Source organism: Muntiacus reevesi, chromosome 21 (assembly GCF_963930625.1).
Source record: "Muntiacus reevesi chromosome 21, mMunRee1.1, whole genome shotgun sequence".
NCBI classification, from domain to species: domain Eukaryota; kingdom Metazoa; phylum Chordata; class Mammalia; order Artiodactyla; family Cervidae; genus Muntiacus; species Muntiacus reevesi.
Genome location: NC_089269.1, coordinates 17,741,952 through 17,758,012, shown reverse-complemented (window position 1 = coordinate 17,758,012; position 16,061 = coordinate 17,741,952). Strand labels below are relative to the sequence as shown.

General features: G+C 34.0%; 1 protein-coding gene across 2 annotated transcripts in view; it reads left to right on the top strand.

Annotated features, from left to right (window-relative positions):
• EPHA3 (EPH receptor A3) overlaps nt 1-16,061 on the top strand; it is a 387,238-nt gene that overhangs the window by 329,739 nt on the left and 41,438 nt on the right. For both annotated transcript variants that reach the window (XM_065913656.1, XM_065913655.1), the window contains exons 11-12: nt 5,538-5,723; nt 15,456-15,517. In XM_065913656.1, coding sequence (XP_065769728.1) covers nt 5,538-5,723; nt 15,456-15,517 — 248 coding nt within the window. The remainder of the gene's footprint in view (nt 1-5,537; nt 5,724-15,455; nt 15,518-16,061) is intronic.

The following is a 16,061-nucleotide window of genomic DNA, read 5'->3' as shown; positions in this document are numbered from 1 at the left end:
TATATGGCATTCATAGCATATGCAGTGTCTATTTGAGTAAAACTACTACTCCAAAGAAAAATAAACAGCACTGTACAATAATTACACACATCACCTCATTCTTCAATATTGCTTTAAAATCAAACTAGTTATGTTGATGTGGGAAATAGAGTGAAAGACTGAAAAATGAATTCTCTGAATTTTGCATACCATATCAGGTCACATTTTCTGCAAGTACTATATATGACTGATGTTTTTTTACACACATGTAAATATAATTTTCTGTTTCTTTTTCTCTGCACTGAAGAAATATTTAGAATTCAAATAGTATTTACTGTTCAAGCAGGATAATCTGAGTGATTCACATATTATCTAAATAAACAAATGGGTCAGTAAATCTCTCTTCTATTTTTTTTTTAATGTTGTATATTCCTAAAACTCACATGTGTGGGTAATATGAAACTATCAGTTCATAAAAAGACTTCTTTTTTCACAATCTAAGACTTAAGAACATACACATTCACTGTACGTCTACGTTAATCCAGCTAAAATTAATCCAGATATATATTTATTCGTCTCTTTCATTTGTATAGTTCTGCTTTGTCAACCGCTCCAGAGTGCAGAGGGGTTTTGCCATGCTGGTTTTAATGTTGCCCCACAAGAGTGCACTGTTCTCCAGCATGGAAGGTGCAATAGCATATGAAGCACCCTCAGCTGGAGAATGTGATGAGAGAAGGAAAATCTGCTCATGGTCAGCCAAGGTCCATAAGGCCAGACATATCACAACCTCGAAATTTGAGGCCTTCTGCATTAAGAAAACTTATATATACAGATGCTATTGACAAAGTCAGATATCTAGAACGCAGTGTGTGCATGTGCTAGTCACTGTGTCTGACTCTTTCCAACGCCATGGACTGTAGCCTGTCAGGATCTTCCATCCATGGAATTCTCCAGGCATGAATACTGGAGTGGGCTGCCATTCCTTTCTCCCAGGGATCTTCTTGACCCAGGTCTCCCACATTGCAGGCAAATTCTTTACCATCTGAGCCACCAAGGAAGCCCCTATACCATACAGGTATTATTGACAAAGCCAGATATCTAGAACACAGTACTGTGACATAAAACATACTCATTAAAAATGGCCTCTGATCAATAAGATAAAGGGAAAGGCTATCTGTATTGATTCACTTAATAATCCCTGATGCTCATTAAAGATTAGAGCAGATCCTCTTTGATTTCTCTCAATCATATTTGCAAAAAATTAGAGATAGGCCCCATTTTCAGTATTTTGTACCCAATAGCTTCATTTGCCACATAAGAGCTATAAAACTCCCTGTTTTGTTTGCAAATATATATATCTTCAAGATATATTATGTTTCTCCTGGAAGATTTCTTTATAATATATACTCCAAATTCTAGTCTGTCTTGATTAGGCTTTAAATGATTTGTCATTACCAAGATAGAATATGAAATCAGGATTTTGAAAGCTATAAGGTTTAGAATATTTTGTTTCATAATATTTGAAATGTCTACAAAAATAGATGAAATTGTATAATAGTATAATGAACCTGAAAGTGAAAATGTTAGTCGTTCAGTCTTGTCTGACTCTTGGCGACCCCATGGACTATAGCTCACCAGGCTCCTCTGTCCATGGAACTCTCCAGGCAAGAATAATGGAGTGGGTTGCCATTCCCTTCTCCAGGGGATCTTCCCTACTCAAGGATCGAATCCAGGTCTTCTGCATTGCAGGCAGACTCTTTATTGTCTGAACCACCAGGGAAGCCCACCATAATGAATCTGCACGTATCCATTTCTGCAACAACTTCAATCACAATTTACTGATGACCAATCTCCTTTCATCTATACTCTTAAATACTTTCTATACCTTTCTAAATTTTTAAAATAATGTTGTCTGCAAAAATTAGTAATCATGCTAGATGGATTAGCAGTAATCTTCCACTGTTAAAGAGCTGAATATATTATTCAATCAAAGAATTTTTTATAGTCAATTAAACATACAGGCAGGCTGTGTGGACAAATTCTAGTTTTAGGTCAAGAATTTTATACAAAGAAATAGATTTAGTGGAAACTCTCATTTATGCATTTAATAGCCAGAAGAATTATACCCATATTGCAAATTACAAAATTAAAACTGAGGCATAAGTTAACTTTCCCAAAGTAATACAATGTTTTTTTAGTGAGGAATTTATAATGACTAAAATTCCTAATTTTATCCCTCAATCCACATATTTCAAAGTTTTCTATAGGTTAAAAATATGTAATTCTTATACTGTGTTAGGCATTCACATGGCTTAATTTTATCAGACTTTTAAATAGTTATTATTATTACCATTTCACCAGATGAGGAAACAGAAGCTGAAAATTTGAATGGCCCAAGGTCACGTAGATGTTAATTGGGAAACCAAAATTTGAATCTTGTACTTTTCAACTTCAAAGTCTATGCTAGACACTGCTGATCACAATAGTGATCAGCCTTCCAAGAATTTTTTTGAGGATTAGCTGAGATAATTCATGTATAGTGTTTAGCTTATATAACAGCATTGTTCAATATGTATTTTTATTATGTTTTGATTAAAACAGTGGAAGAAGAATGGGTTTTGAGGTAATGCAGAGGGTCATTCTACTTGAACAGAAGTGCATTTTTTCCTGTTTTAAATGAAATTAGTATAAGAAATTTTATGTTGAGCAACTGTGCATTGTGCACCTTAAATCAAAATATGGTCTGCCCATCCTATTAAAACATATTTTATTTTGAAGAGCAAATACACAGTGATGCACTTAATTGATATTTAATAAAATCAAGAGTATCTTCTCAAATAATCTTCTTGTAGCTGTATTTTTATTTAGAAATGACATGATCTAATTTTGTTTTTTCCTTATGGGTGCAAATCTAATTGAATAAGATCATGTAAATCTTGGCTAGATGGAAAAATCAGGCATTCCATTTGCCCAGTCTTTGTTCGTTTTTCCAACGCTGTTCTTTTAAGAACAGTTCTTATAAAGAGAATTGAATTAAAATTTAACATTTCTATGTCTAGTGTGGGCTTTCCTGGTGGCTCAGATGGTAAAGAATCTGCCTGCAATGCAGGAGACCTGGGTTCAATCCCTGGGTTGGGAAGATCCCCTGGAGAAGGAAATGGCAACCCAACCCACTCCAGTATTCTTGCCTGGAGAATTCCATGGACAGAAGAGCCTGGTGAGCTACAGTCCATAGGGTTGCAAAGGGTCGGACACAACTGAGTGACTAACACACACACATGTGTATACTGTATTTGTCACAGTTTCTAGTATTTTTCACGTGAAATAAGCACATTTCTAAATTTTATGATTTAAAAAAAAATACTAGCATTACTGAAACACCACTTTCTGGATTTCAAAATCCAGAAAGTGCCCATGTGTCCAGCTCTCCCATTGAGAACAAAGGAAAAAACACTAATTGGGCCACTTGAAATTCAAAGTCTTCCCCTCTGACTTCCCTAGTGAAGTATTTTCAGAATATACTTTTCTTTACAAACACTTGTCCACCAGGACATTAAACGTGTTATCACCATCATCATCAGAACCATCTCTTTTTACATTAACAGAATTTGACATTTTAAAAAGAACTTTTATACTTATTCTTCACTTTGAGCTAATGTTTAATAGGTAGATAATTCATCTTTCTTATACTATGTTTGTACTCAAAGAAGAAATAGCAAACATCACTTAGATGGCACTTATTATGTTTCTGCCTCTCTTCTAAGTGCTTTACATATTTTAATTCCTCTAACTGTACCAAAATTTTATGAAGTAGAAAATAATTGGTGTCCCTCTGTTACAGATAAAGAGACAAAGGCATTGAATCATAGTCACTCAAAATCACACAGATAATAAACGACAGATGCAAAATTAGACTGTAGACAATCTGGCTTCAGAATGCATGGTCTGTATTACAGTTCTGTGCGATCTGTTCTATCAACTAAGTGCCTTGTCATTTAGAATAAATAGTCATGATATCCAAATTTAAAACACGATCCATGACACCATATTGATACATGATAATAGCAGAACTTTATTTTAGAATGTGAAAATTCATTATGAGTGCCTCCTTATGGTTTATCCAAAATTTATGTTTACAAAGAGGGCATGGGATTAGGCAATGTTCTGATAACCCTGCATAAAGAAACTCTTAGTCTTGTTTACAAATTTTAGTGAAGTACTTTGCATCCTGACTTCTCCTAATGTTCATGCATTTATAACAGGATATTCTTCCTTTGATTTAAAAATGATTGTTGAATGTTCTCAAGTTCTGCCCCTAATTCTCTCTATAATCCTAAAAGCACCCTAGCTGCAGATATTGCTATCTTCTCTATGCTTTCTTGAGGGAAAGAAATTAGATCTGCTTTTATTAGATTATATCTATGTATTTTTCATAGTTTCTGTCACACTGTTGCCAATTGATGAGTATTTATTAAATAAATGTATGAATAACTGCTTTTGGACGTTAACTGACTTCAACAAGTTACAGCCTAAGTCATTGTTTTGAAAACAGTTGGCAAGACTGGATTCCTGAGCAGGATTCAAATCTGGCGAAGTCATTTATAGGGATGTGGTTGGTAAATCAATAGGACAACCTGCTGCTTTGTAGAGAGAAGGATTTACTTGGATGAAAAATAGAGAAGAAGCATCTCACTTCTTGACACCTTGGGCTTGTGTAAAAACTCACAGCAAGAGGGTTGGACCAAAAATACTTTTCCATTCCGCAGAAGGCCTAAAAATTGATCATATAATTTTCCTTTTCAGAAAAATATCTCATTTGCTATTAAAAATCACTTTTAATGTTGTACAAAACCCACCTAGTTGCACAACATCAAGATTTCTTTTATGAACCAGGTACATTCTATATCTGACACTAGTGGCCATCACTGTGGCAGCCTTATTGATGTTCAGTCGCTAACACATGTCCGAATCTTTGCAACACCACGGAATGCAGCATGCCAGCTTCCCTGTCCTTCACCACCTCCCAGAGTTTTCTCAAACTCATGTCCGTAGATCTGGTGATGCCATCCAACCATATCATCCTCTGTCGCTGCTGCTTTCAGAAAGCAGAAATATGTAGTTAAATTGGTCCTCTTGGTGAAAACAAATTGGTGAGACATATCTCAAATTTAATCAAGTGCTTAACTCATTATATTGGTGCTGCTCTGATGATTATTTTGAGGCTATGAGAATAGGGAGTGAGAAGTCTAATAAACACAGCTTTCAACTTCCTTCTTGACCTTTCGTATTTCATTATTCACAGTGTAGTACTTCAGAAGACACAAAGCTTATCACAAGGTCCATTTTTCACCAGGGTGTGGATGGCTTCGGGTTTTTAGGGAGTCTCAGATTACCATCTTCCAAAATAATTTGGAGGTCTATGAGTGTACATCTTGCCAGTCAAGGGTGTAAATATTTTGAATTGAATTGTTGAGAGAAAACAGTTGCTCTCTACTAATGATTTTTGTAATATCATTCCTTGCCTTTTCTTGTTGTTTTCTTCTTCTGCATTCTAACAGGTGAATTTGGGGAGGTGTGCAGTGGCCGTTTAAAACTTCCTTCAAAAAAAGAGATTTCAGTGGCCATCAAGACCCTAAAAGTGGGCTACACAGAAAAGCAGAGGAGAGACTTCTTAGGCGAAGCAAGCATTATGGGACAATTTGACCATCCCAATATCATTCGACTGGAGGGAGTTGTTACTAAAAGTAAGTGAAGTCATAAAACTGATTATGTGTATGTTGAGCAGAGGTCATTTAAACCCAAAGTCAATAATTTAAGATTTGGGGTCTTAACTTTCATAAGTCTCTGTTAGTCTTGACAATAAAAACAAAACAGTTTAGGATTAACACAGTTCTTTGACAAGAGATCAAATATATTTAACTAGTATTAAATTGACAGTGCTATTCTAGATCTTAAAAAGCTTTACAAACTTTAGGAACTAAACCTTGGACTATATTAAGACATGTGGGTTAAAAAAATAGTTAAGTGGATTGTGGGGAACTTTGTGTTATGTGGAGTAGTAGGAAAAACTAATGACTCAGTTTTGACAGAAATTGCTGGGAACTCCCAGATAGCTGCCTTTTCTATTATTGTTCACCAGTTTCATTTAAGCTTCCAAATCTTTACCCCCCTGGCTTTGGAAAAATTATGGGAGTTTGGGGAACGCTTCTGAGCTGTAAAGATTGGGATCACATCAGACCCAAGCCCTTTTCTCTGTTCTCTGTGGATTTCAAGTAATTCTGGTCTACAGTCCCAGATGGATCCTTGACTGCTCTGCTTCACAGCCTGTGATGGAGATCTGAACTTATTTCCATGATAGCTTCTCCAGCCAGGCTCAAAAGGGATCCCTTGAGGCAGATATGTGATTTTTGGCTCCAATCCCAATGAAAATCTCTTGAGAATGATCTGGAATTTACTTTTTTCTCAAGATTTTGGAGCACGAAATGAAGAATGAGCTAAATTGGCAACAAACTTCTTAAAGTGACAGACAGCATATGGCAGAGAATTTGGCATCCTTTAGGGGGTTATTCATTGGCACCATATTTACAGATTCTATGGTTACCAACGGAGATTACAAATTATAATTTTTATGATGAATTTTTCTTTAACATTACATGGAGCACTTTTCAAATGGCACTAATACCTAGTCTCATTTTAGTGTGACTAAAAAGACAATTCCTTATTCACAAGAGCATGGTATAATTGAAATATACCTTAATTTGCTTTAGACTTTTTTAATATAGTAAGCAGGGTAAAGAACTTAACAATGTAGAAGAACATAGTCATAAACTATAATCCCATATTGTCTTGTTAGAAGCATATTTTTTTCTTCTGTACTCCTAAAAACAAGGCTACATTAGTTGTAACACTAAAACATTTTCTGATGAAAACATCTCTTTTAATTTTTAAAAATTAGTAATGAAAACACTGTTATTAGTACTAAGGATTGGAAAACTATTAAGTATTCTTTTCTTCAGAGAAAGACCCTATCTATAGAATATCCTACTTAATATTAGAATTACATAATCATGTCTCACTGGGGTTTTCAGTTCAGTCGTGTCTGACTCTTTGCGACCCCATGAATCGCAGCACGCCAGGCCTCCCTGTCCATCACCATCGAGTCGGTGATGCCATCCAGCCATCACATCCTCTGTCGTCCCCTTCTCCTCCTGCCCCCAGTTCCTCCCAGCATCAGGGTCTTTTCCAATGAGTCAACTCTTCGCATGAGGTGGCCAAAGTACTGGAGTTTCAGCTTCAGTTTCAGTCCGTCCAGTCAACACCCAGGACTGATCTCCTTTGGTCCAACACCTTAGTTCAAAATCATCAATTTTTTGGAGCTCAGCTTTCTTCACAGTCCAACTCTCACATCCATACATGACCACTGGAAAAACCATAGCCTTGACCAGACAGACCTTTTTGGCAAAGTAATGTCTCTGCTTTTTAATATGCTATCTAGGTTGGTCATAACTTTCCTAAAACTGGGGTTTTAATAGTTGATTAACCTTTTAAATCCCCTGTATCATTCTCACAAAGTGGTTGTTCTTCAGACTTTGAGACCATTGTGAGAAGAAACTCACTGATATTAAACTACATACTTATATAGACATTTTTCTTTTCATTATCACTTTGCAAAATTCTCAGTTTTTTTTGTCTCCAGTGTAATAAGTTATTATTATACTGTTTTGTTTTGCTAGCTGTTTTCTACAAGTTCATTTACTGAATGATAAACAAAATTAAACCATAATTATTGTGCAAGATTTTCTTATATAAAAAATGGAATAATCAAATATGAATTATAGTCATCTGGCAAAGAAACCCATAAAAAAACCCAAGATTGAAATGCAAGAAAAAATGCATTTAAAAATTGACCATAAAAAATTGCGGGTATTTTACATTAAACATTTTATTCAAGTAGGAGTCTGTAATATTCTAATATGAATTACAACTGCCTTATTCTTAGAGTGAAAGTTCTAAATTTGATATACCTCCTTCGTCAAATATGCACGCAAGAGACTGCCAAATTTAACTATATAAATCCCAATCATCTCATATAGTGCAAACATAATAGAGTTGCAAACCTAGAATTAGATTTTGAACTCCTTTAGTGGCATATTTAAAATCTCTAAGTCTGGTGCCCTATTACAACTGAGGGGAAATAGAAATAACAAGGCAGTTATGTCACTGAAAGAAATTATTTAATCCACTCCTATAATTTTCTTTGTTTCCCAAGACTATATAATTGCTAAAACAACCCAAGAATATATAATTGCTAAAACAACCTACTTGCAAAGCTCAGAAACACATGTACAACTAGAAACACAAGAGTTTATAATTTAGTGAACAAATTGTATTTCAAGAAAAAAAGAAAGCATATTGGTATCTGGATTAAGAACCAGGGAGTCAGAGATCAAGCTCTGATTCAGCTCTCCCGGTCTGTGAGACATCTGACAAATCAAACCACTCCAACAGACTCCCTCTGTTCACTTGTAACACAGAATTAGCAGTCCTGCTTTACTATTTCCAGGTCCTTTTAAGATCAAATAAGATTCCATAGGAATATATTGTTAAGTGGAATACAACTATGCAAATCTAAATGATCACTTCTGGTTGAGTTTGAAAAGATTTTACTAGTTCATCTGGGAATGTAGAAGAAAATCATTGAGAGCAATTCCGTTCTTTGCTCAAAGATAATTTTGATTATGACTATTAGTTATGTGCTTTGAAACACTGAATCTATTCTAATGTATCATTTTCAAGTTAGAGAAAGCCCTTTATTCAATCATTTTATTTTCATTTATTTGAATTGAGCCATAAACAATTTTAATGGTGTGGTTTTGAGCCTGATGATCTTAAACAAGAGAAGGTGAGAGAGTCTCTGATCTTTAAAGTAGCAGAAAGCTGGGGGCACAGTCCTGCTCAGAACTTCGTACTAACATGTGTTATCAATTTCAGTTGACATTCAAAAAGATGGAACTTGTGTTTAGCAAATGTTTGATATTTCTGCCATCACACCATTATTCAAAAGATGTTCAGACTGCATCCAAGACGACTTTCCGTTGGTCACTTTTCACATAGTGAAATAGAAGGAATTATGTTGGATGAATTGGAGAAGGAAATGGCAACCCACTCCAGTGTTCTTGCCTGGAGAATCCCAGGGACGGGGGAGCCTGGTGGGCTGCCGTCTGTGGGGTCGCACAGAGTCGGACACGACTGAAGCGACTTAGCAGCAGCAGCAGCATGTTGGATGAGATGTATTTTATGTTGATATTTGGGGATGGATTATTTTCTAAAATTTAAAAAGTAATAATGCAAGTTAGTTGTAACCTTGTACTATTGAGGAAAGTCATGGGCAGAAGATTAAGAGGATTTCTCATATTCAAAAGACTTCTATATTGGTGTGGGTGTCCACTGGACACCAAAAGCTCAATCATTTGCTTGCATTTTCTGTACATATGGTAATAAAATATTACTGGATTAGTTGTCATTCTTTAGTGACTATGCCATAGTATCTCTATTTCTTGTTTGTCTCTCTCTAAAACAGTGCTGGGACTTGTCTCAAGGACACGGCTCTTCATGTCATAGTTTTGATAGACTATGTATATTTTATATATATTTTATTAATAATTTGTAAAAGCAATTTGTTACAATAAATTTTATAAACTGATGAAGCAAGTTATGCATTTGTGACTATAATTGATATATGAGTTGAAAACATCTCTAAGTGGCCATATCAACCAAGCTAGGAAAATCTCGAATCAATATATTAGAAGAAAAATAAGTAACACAGAGAATCTCATTTTTACATGTTTAAAAAATTTCCTTATTTCCTCAACATTGTCCACTCATGTCTCTGTTGAATTAGCCACAATTACAAAATAATATATTGCTGTGTGTTTCCCCCAATCATTTAGATAGGATAGGCTTTGATGCTTTTGAAGGATTATATTTAGTTTACAAAATTTGTTAGAGCATGAGTTGAATGTGCTCATATTGCCTCTTACAGAGTTCTAATTTAAATCTGCAATATCTCTCCTAAAGGAAGAAGAAATATAACTGTACATTTGTTTCACAACTAAGTGATTCTAGTCTTACACAAATTCTTGCAGAAAGGGAAAAAAAAAAACCCACACATAAAGCTAGTGATATCTTGATATCAAACCATATAGGAATATTATCAGTAAAGAAAATAAGAGATTAGTGTAACACATGAACAAAACTTCAATAACACTGGGATAATTATGAAATCATAACTAGCAATGTATTAAATAAAGATACCTTATCATGCCCAAGGTTAGTTTATTTCAAGAATGCAACATTAATAGAAAAAGCCAGTCTCAATAGATGCAAAAATAAACATTTTAATTTAAAATTTTTTCTTAACATATTATGCATAGAAATATTCGTGCCTGATAAATGTATATAAACCCCTCCAAAATAAAATAAAACAAACCTATAAACTCCATAAAACTATGAAAGCATTTCTTTCAAAGTAGAAACAAGTCTGCTATCACCATTTCAGTTTATCATTAGACCTAATGTCTTAATCTCAATTTTTGAAATTAGACAAGAAAAAAGTAAAATGTAGAAAGTTTGAAAAGGGAAAAAAAAACTAAGCTGTACTTATAAAATCTAACTGAGAATATTCCAATTATTATTTTCATTAATCATTATTCCACTTATACGAATCATCTCTGAATGGAATAAGGGAGAGTAGAAATGTTGGTCCTGTTCTTAAAAGTATTAAATTTCACTTCAAATTTAGCATACATACATTAAAAATTTTAATCAGCTGAATGTAAAGTTTTTGATGTGTGAAGAGTAGAACTGGTTAAGGAAGAGTTGGAGAAAGTACTTTTTAGCCTGATTTTGAAGAGAGAGACTATCCTTAGCTGAAATAATAGATCTGATATGATCAGTTCTAACTGGAACTCTTATTTAGGACTATGGATAAAATAGAGTTGGTCCCTGCAGTGGTTAACTCATAGACCATTGGATGTAATAGGGATCATTCTTAACATAAATAATATCTTGATTAAATGGAATTTGGAAAAGAATGTCATGTGTGTTTATATAATTTAATGGTAAACCTGTAGAAAAATATTCCAATTCAGTTCATTACAATATTTCTATCAGTTGGTTAGTTACAGTATATGGAAATCTATAACCCAAACATTTTCTTTCTAATCAAAGGTGGTTCAAATCATCCTTTCCAAGAATGCTGAGGCATATTTTGTCAATTTTCTTCAATTTTCTTTCTCCTGTTTATGCTCTTTTTCTTCCACTCTGATTCTGATTACGTGAATACTGAATACTGACTGCTGAGGTCACAGACGTTGATTTTGTAAATCACATGTATATGTTGGAGAGTGTATAAGCCTTGAAATCAAGACAGAGTGTGTAAGACACAATTACCTTTAATAGCAATTAATTGCATTTTCTATTAAATGAATTAAATTTCAATAATTTGTAATATGTAAATCATTTATACATGCTTTTCATTTTTGATTGAAACTATTTTAGTCTAAAACCACATTTATTTGATAATTATAATAAAAAGCCTATGTCTGGCTATATATTTATAACATTATCCTGCTTCCTTTTTGTAGAACATTTGATTAAGAAGGTGGTGAAATAGATAGTGCTGAACTTGAAATTCTTAGACATTTTGAATTACATTTCTTTTGTCAGCAAACAAAATGATTAGTAATATCTCTGAACCACTGGGGAAATGAACTCATTGTAAGCGACTGATGTGCTTCCCTTAACCCTTTAATTATGAAAGATCATGATTTTATCTATACTCATGTCAACTGAAGAACAAAAGCAAAATTCCACTGCGTTTCATTTTGCTGATTCTGGATGGAGTTTCATTTCAGCCAAACAACAATAATTTCATTGACTTTTTAATGTATATTCAGATGTTATTAAGGATCTCTGAGGAACTTAATGACAGCGACTTTTGAAGAAACTGGTAATGTCATTTCTAAATCAAAATACACACGAAAGAATGTGCAAACTTTGATAGAAATACATTAAATAAAGTGCAGATGAGCTGGTATTTTATAAATAATTTCCAGCTACGTTTAACACATGTTAGAACTAGTTCTTACCACTATTGCAGTTTCTTTTCCTTTTACTGTTTATCATAATCAAAATCACAAGAAAAGTAAGTGAAGACATTGCTTTCCAAGGTAGAATATTTGTGATTCTATTTACTTTCTGTCGTACATTTGTGTTTGCTGACTCTTTGAACTTAATGCAAAGCACATTTTCAGACTTACTCAACTTAACTGATGTGTTTACAAATACCTAAATTACAGAGCTAAATGCAGCCTGATCTGATTTCTGAATGGTCATGGGGCTTTGGCTTAATTGACTGGTTTGATTTTTGAGCTACTTTTATTTCCCTTGCCAAACATTTTACCAGGCATGCTAACAAGAAATGAAATGGTCATAGGGCTGGGAGCCAGAAGGAAAAGAGTGATAAGCAAAGGTCTGGAGAATATACAAATATAGTAACTGGCCACTGTAATTGAGAGTTTACTGTAAGAAGCAGTGACCATGTTCAAGAGCTGCATTGAGTTTCATGAGCATGCTATTCTTCTAAGAATTTGTTAAGGAAGAAACATAGAAACTTACTGTGAAATAGGGAAAACATGCATGTGCAGGGTTTCATTCATTTATTTGATTGTTCATTTATTTCACTTCAGGTTAGTTCTCTGCAATCAGTCCTTAGATATTTGATTTACCAGTTCAGAAGAGAGAGAAGTTTTCAAGAAAATGTTGAATTTTCTGTTTCTTCCTGAATATTGTTAAATCAAAGTTTAGTTAAAATTTTGAAGAAGCAAGACTGGAGGCTCACGATTTTGACTAAAATAACTTTTCAGGCATTATCAAGTTGTTTCTTGTTTTTGAAAGTGTGGAAAATTTTATTAATATTTAACTTAAAAAACTTCACATCAGTGGTACACCAAGAGATGTATAATGTGTCTGATATGTTACCCAAAATATATGACTAAATCAGCCTTCAGTTCAGTTCAGTTTAGTTCAGTCGCTCAGTCATGTCCAACTCTATGCGACCCCATGAATCGCAGCACGCCAGGCCTCCCTGTCCATCACCAACTCCCGGAGTTGGTGGACACTCAAACTCATGTCCATCGAGTCGGTGATGCCATCCAGCCATCCCATCCTCTGTCGTCCCCTTCTCCTCCTGCCCTCAATCCCTCCCAGCAGCAGGGTCTTTTCCAATGAGTCAACTCTTTACATGAGGTGGCCGAAGTACTGGAGTTTCAGCTTCAGCGTCAGTCCTTCCAATGAACACCCAGGACTGATCTCCTTTAGGAGGGACTGGTTGGATCTCCTTGCAGTCCAAGGAACTCTCAAGAGTCTTCTCCAACACCACAGTTCAAAAGCATGAATTCTTCAGCGCTCAGCTCTCTTTATAGTCCAACTCTCACATCCATACGTGACCACTGGAAAAACCATAGCCTTGACCAGACAGACATTTGTGGGCAAAGCAATGTCTCTGCTTTTTAATATGCTGGCTAGGTTGGTCATAACTTTCCTTCCAAGGAGTAAGCGTATTTTAATTTCATGGCTGCAGTCACCATCTGCAGTGATTTTGGAGCCCCAAAAAATGAAGTCTGACACTGTTTCTACTGTCTCCCCATCTATTTCCCATGAGGTGATAGGACCAGATGCCATCATCTTAGTTTTCTGAATGTTAAGCTTTAAGCCAACTTTTTCACTCTCCTCTTTCACTTTCATCAAGAGGCTTTTTAGTTCCTCTTCACTCTCTGCCATAAGGGTGGTGTCATCTGCATATCAGCCTTAATTGACAATAAATCACTGTGTCAGTTGATTTGTACATACATGAAAATCTAACAAATTTTACAGAATTTAAATAATTCCTCACCTCTAAATAAATAAGATATATAGCTTGGGATATATTCACATACTAAATATAGTAAGTATAATCTTCCTGGTACTAAGCCATACTTCACAACCAGTATGAATTAAGAGTTTCACTAATGAAAGGAAAAACAAGGAAAGACAGCTATTTTCTGGCATCAATATGGCAAACAAACAATGATGTAGAAGAAACACATGAAAAAAATCATGCATGCCCTACAGTTATGTGTACATGAATGTTAAAAATCTATTATGTGACCAAGGTCTCTCATGCTTAGTCAAAACTTAACTCAGGTCTTCTGGACTTGGAAAATAAGTGAGTTTTTTTTTCTTTTCGTAACATAACAGATTTATATTTAAAGCAGTATATAAAGAAAGCAATGATAAACAAAGTGAATTATGCTGCGGTAATATGGGTAGGCTTTGAAACTGGAGTTACATTTTACTGTAATAATTTTTTTTAAGTGCTATAGTCTTCAGTTATTCTTTCAATTCAGAATGTTCCGTAAAACTGACACCTAACAACTGCCTCAATTATTACCTATAGTTGAAGATTTATTCTATTTGCAGACCTAAGTATCAGCATACTTAGCACTTCTGTGCATTTGTCTAGTGCTTTTTCTTATATTAAATATTTCCCTCAGTGTACATTTCCAACAGTAACAGCATAGCATATTCAAGTTGCAACTTCTGGCTTTATAACTTATTATCTATGAGACATTAAATTAATTACCTTCTGTATATTTCAGGTTTTTTTCATGTGAAAAGTGAGAATGGTGATAATTAGTGTTAGTATATATAAAACAGTTAAACTAGCACTTTATACAAATGAAGTAGGTATAATGATATTTAAATGCTTGTTAAAATGCTTAATGGTGTTTAAGACCCATATTTCTCAAATGGTTATAATAAGGTACTACCAACAGCAATTTTAATTTTATTTTTCTTTTAAAGGTAGTATGGCTTTTATAACTTTTAATGGGTTAAATGAATATGAATTAATATGGTTATAATTATTAGTCTTAAATGTTTTGCCAATTTACATGTAGGATCCATGAATGTAGAAACTTTGATTTACTTGCTTCTGAATAATCAGCCCAAGAGCAAACACCTAGTATATAGCTCTGTACATACCTGTGTAAAGTGTAAATGATTGTGGAATTTTTGGCTCTATTTGGTCTTAAAGACAGAAATACTTGATTTTGTATATCAGCTAAAATAAAATGCAATTAGAATAAAGAAAGCGCATCATTTGATTTAAGGAAAATCATATCAGATAAGCTAATTTACATATCATATAGGTTATAGGCCCTTTTTCTGAAAACAAATCTTTCTCCATTTTTTTGCTTCATTTTCTACTGGAAACTAGTGTTCTTTTTAAGTGCAACTTTGCTAATTTTGGAGGACAGAGAAAAATTTAAGTTTTTTAATTCATCAGGTATATCAAAATGTATTGTGTGTGTTCACTGCATGATATTTGTTGAACTCTACTGATGATTATGCATTTATTATTTATCTGAACCTAGGTAAACCCGTTATGATTGTCACAGAATACATGGAGAATGGTTCCTTGGACAGTTTCTTACGTGTAAGTAGATATTTTATGTACATTTACATATCTCCACCTTATTTTTGTCTATCTACAAACATATGTATATATATATATATATATATATGGAATAAATTGATGAAAATGATAGTGACAACCTCTATTATGATGCCCGTTAGATAATCAAAGTTTTAAGAAAATTGACGTGGTCGGGACTAAATAATAAAAGGAAGATTGTAAAATTACATCTTTATCTTGTAGCATCCAAATGTTGATGGTTTATATTTTTAAAATAAGTTTGTGTAATTTTCTTCAGTTTTTTTATTCAGACAAGATTCACATTAGTTAAAACAAAAATTTGAAGGTTCTAAAGTGAGACATAAATAAAATTGGTATAGACAGAAACATTCATTTCTTTATTTAAAGCAACCTCCATCTACTATAAGACCAAAGACCTTCTCTCTCTTACATAGTACTGTCCTCTCAGAACCTAAGCATGTGGTATAATGCCTAAGTAGTCTCAATCCAGAGATATCATTACTTATCATAACTTGTTTACATACATATATACATATATAAGATA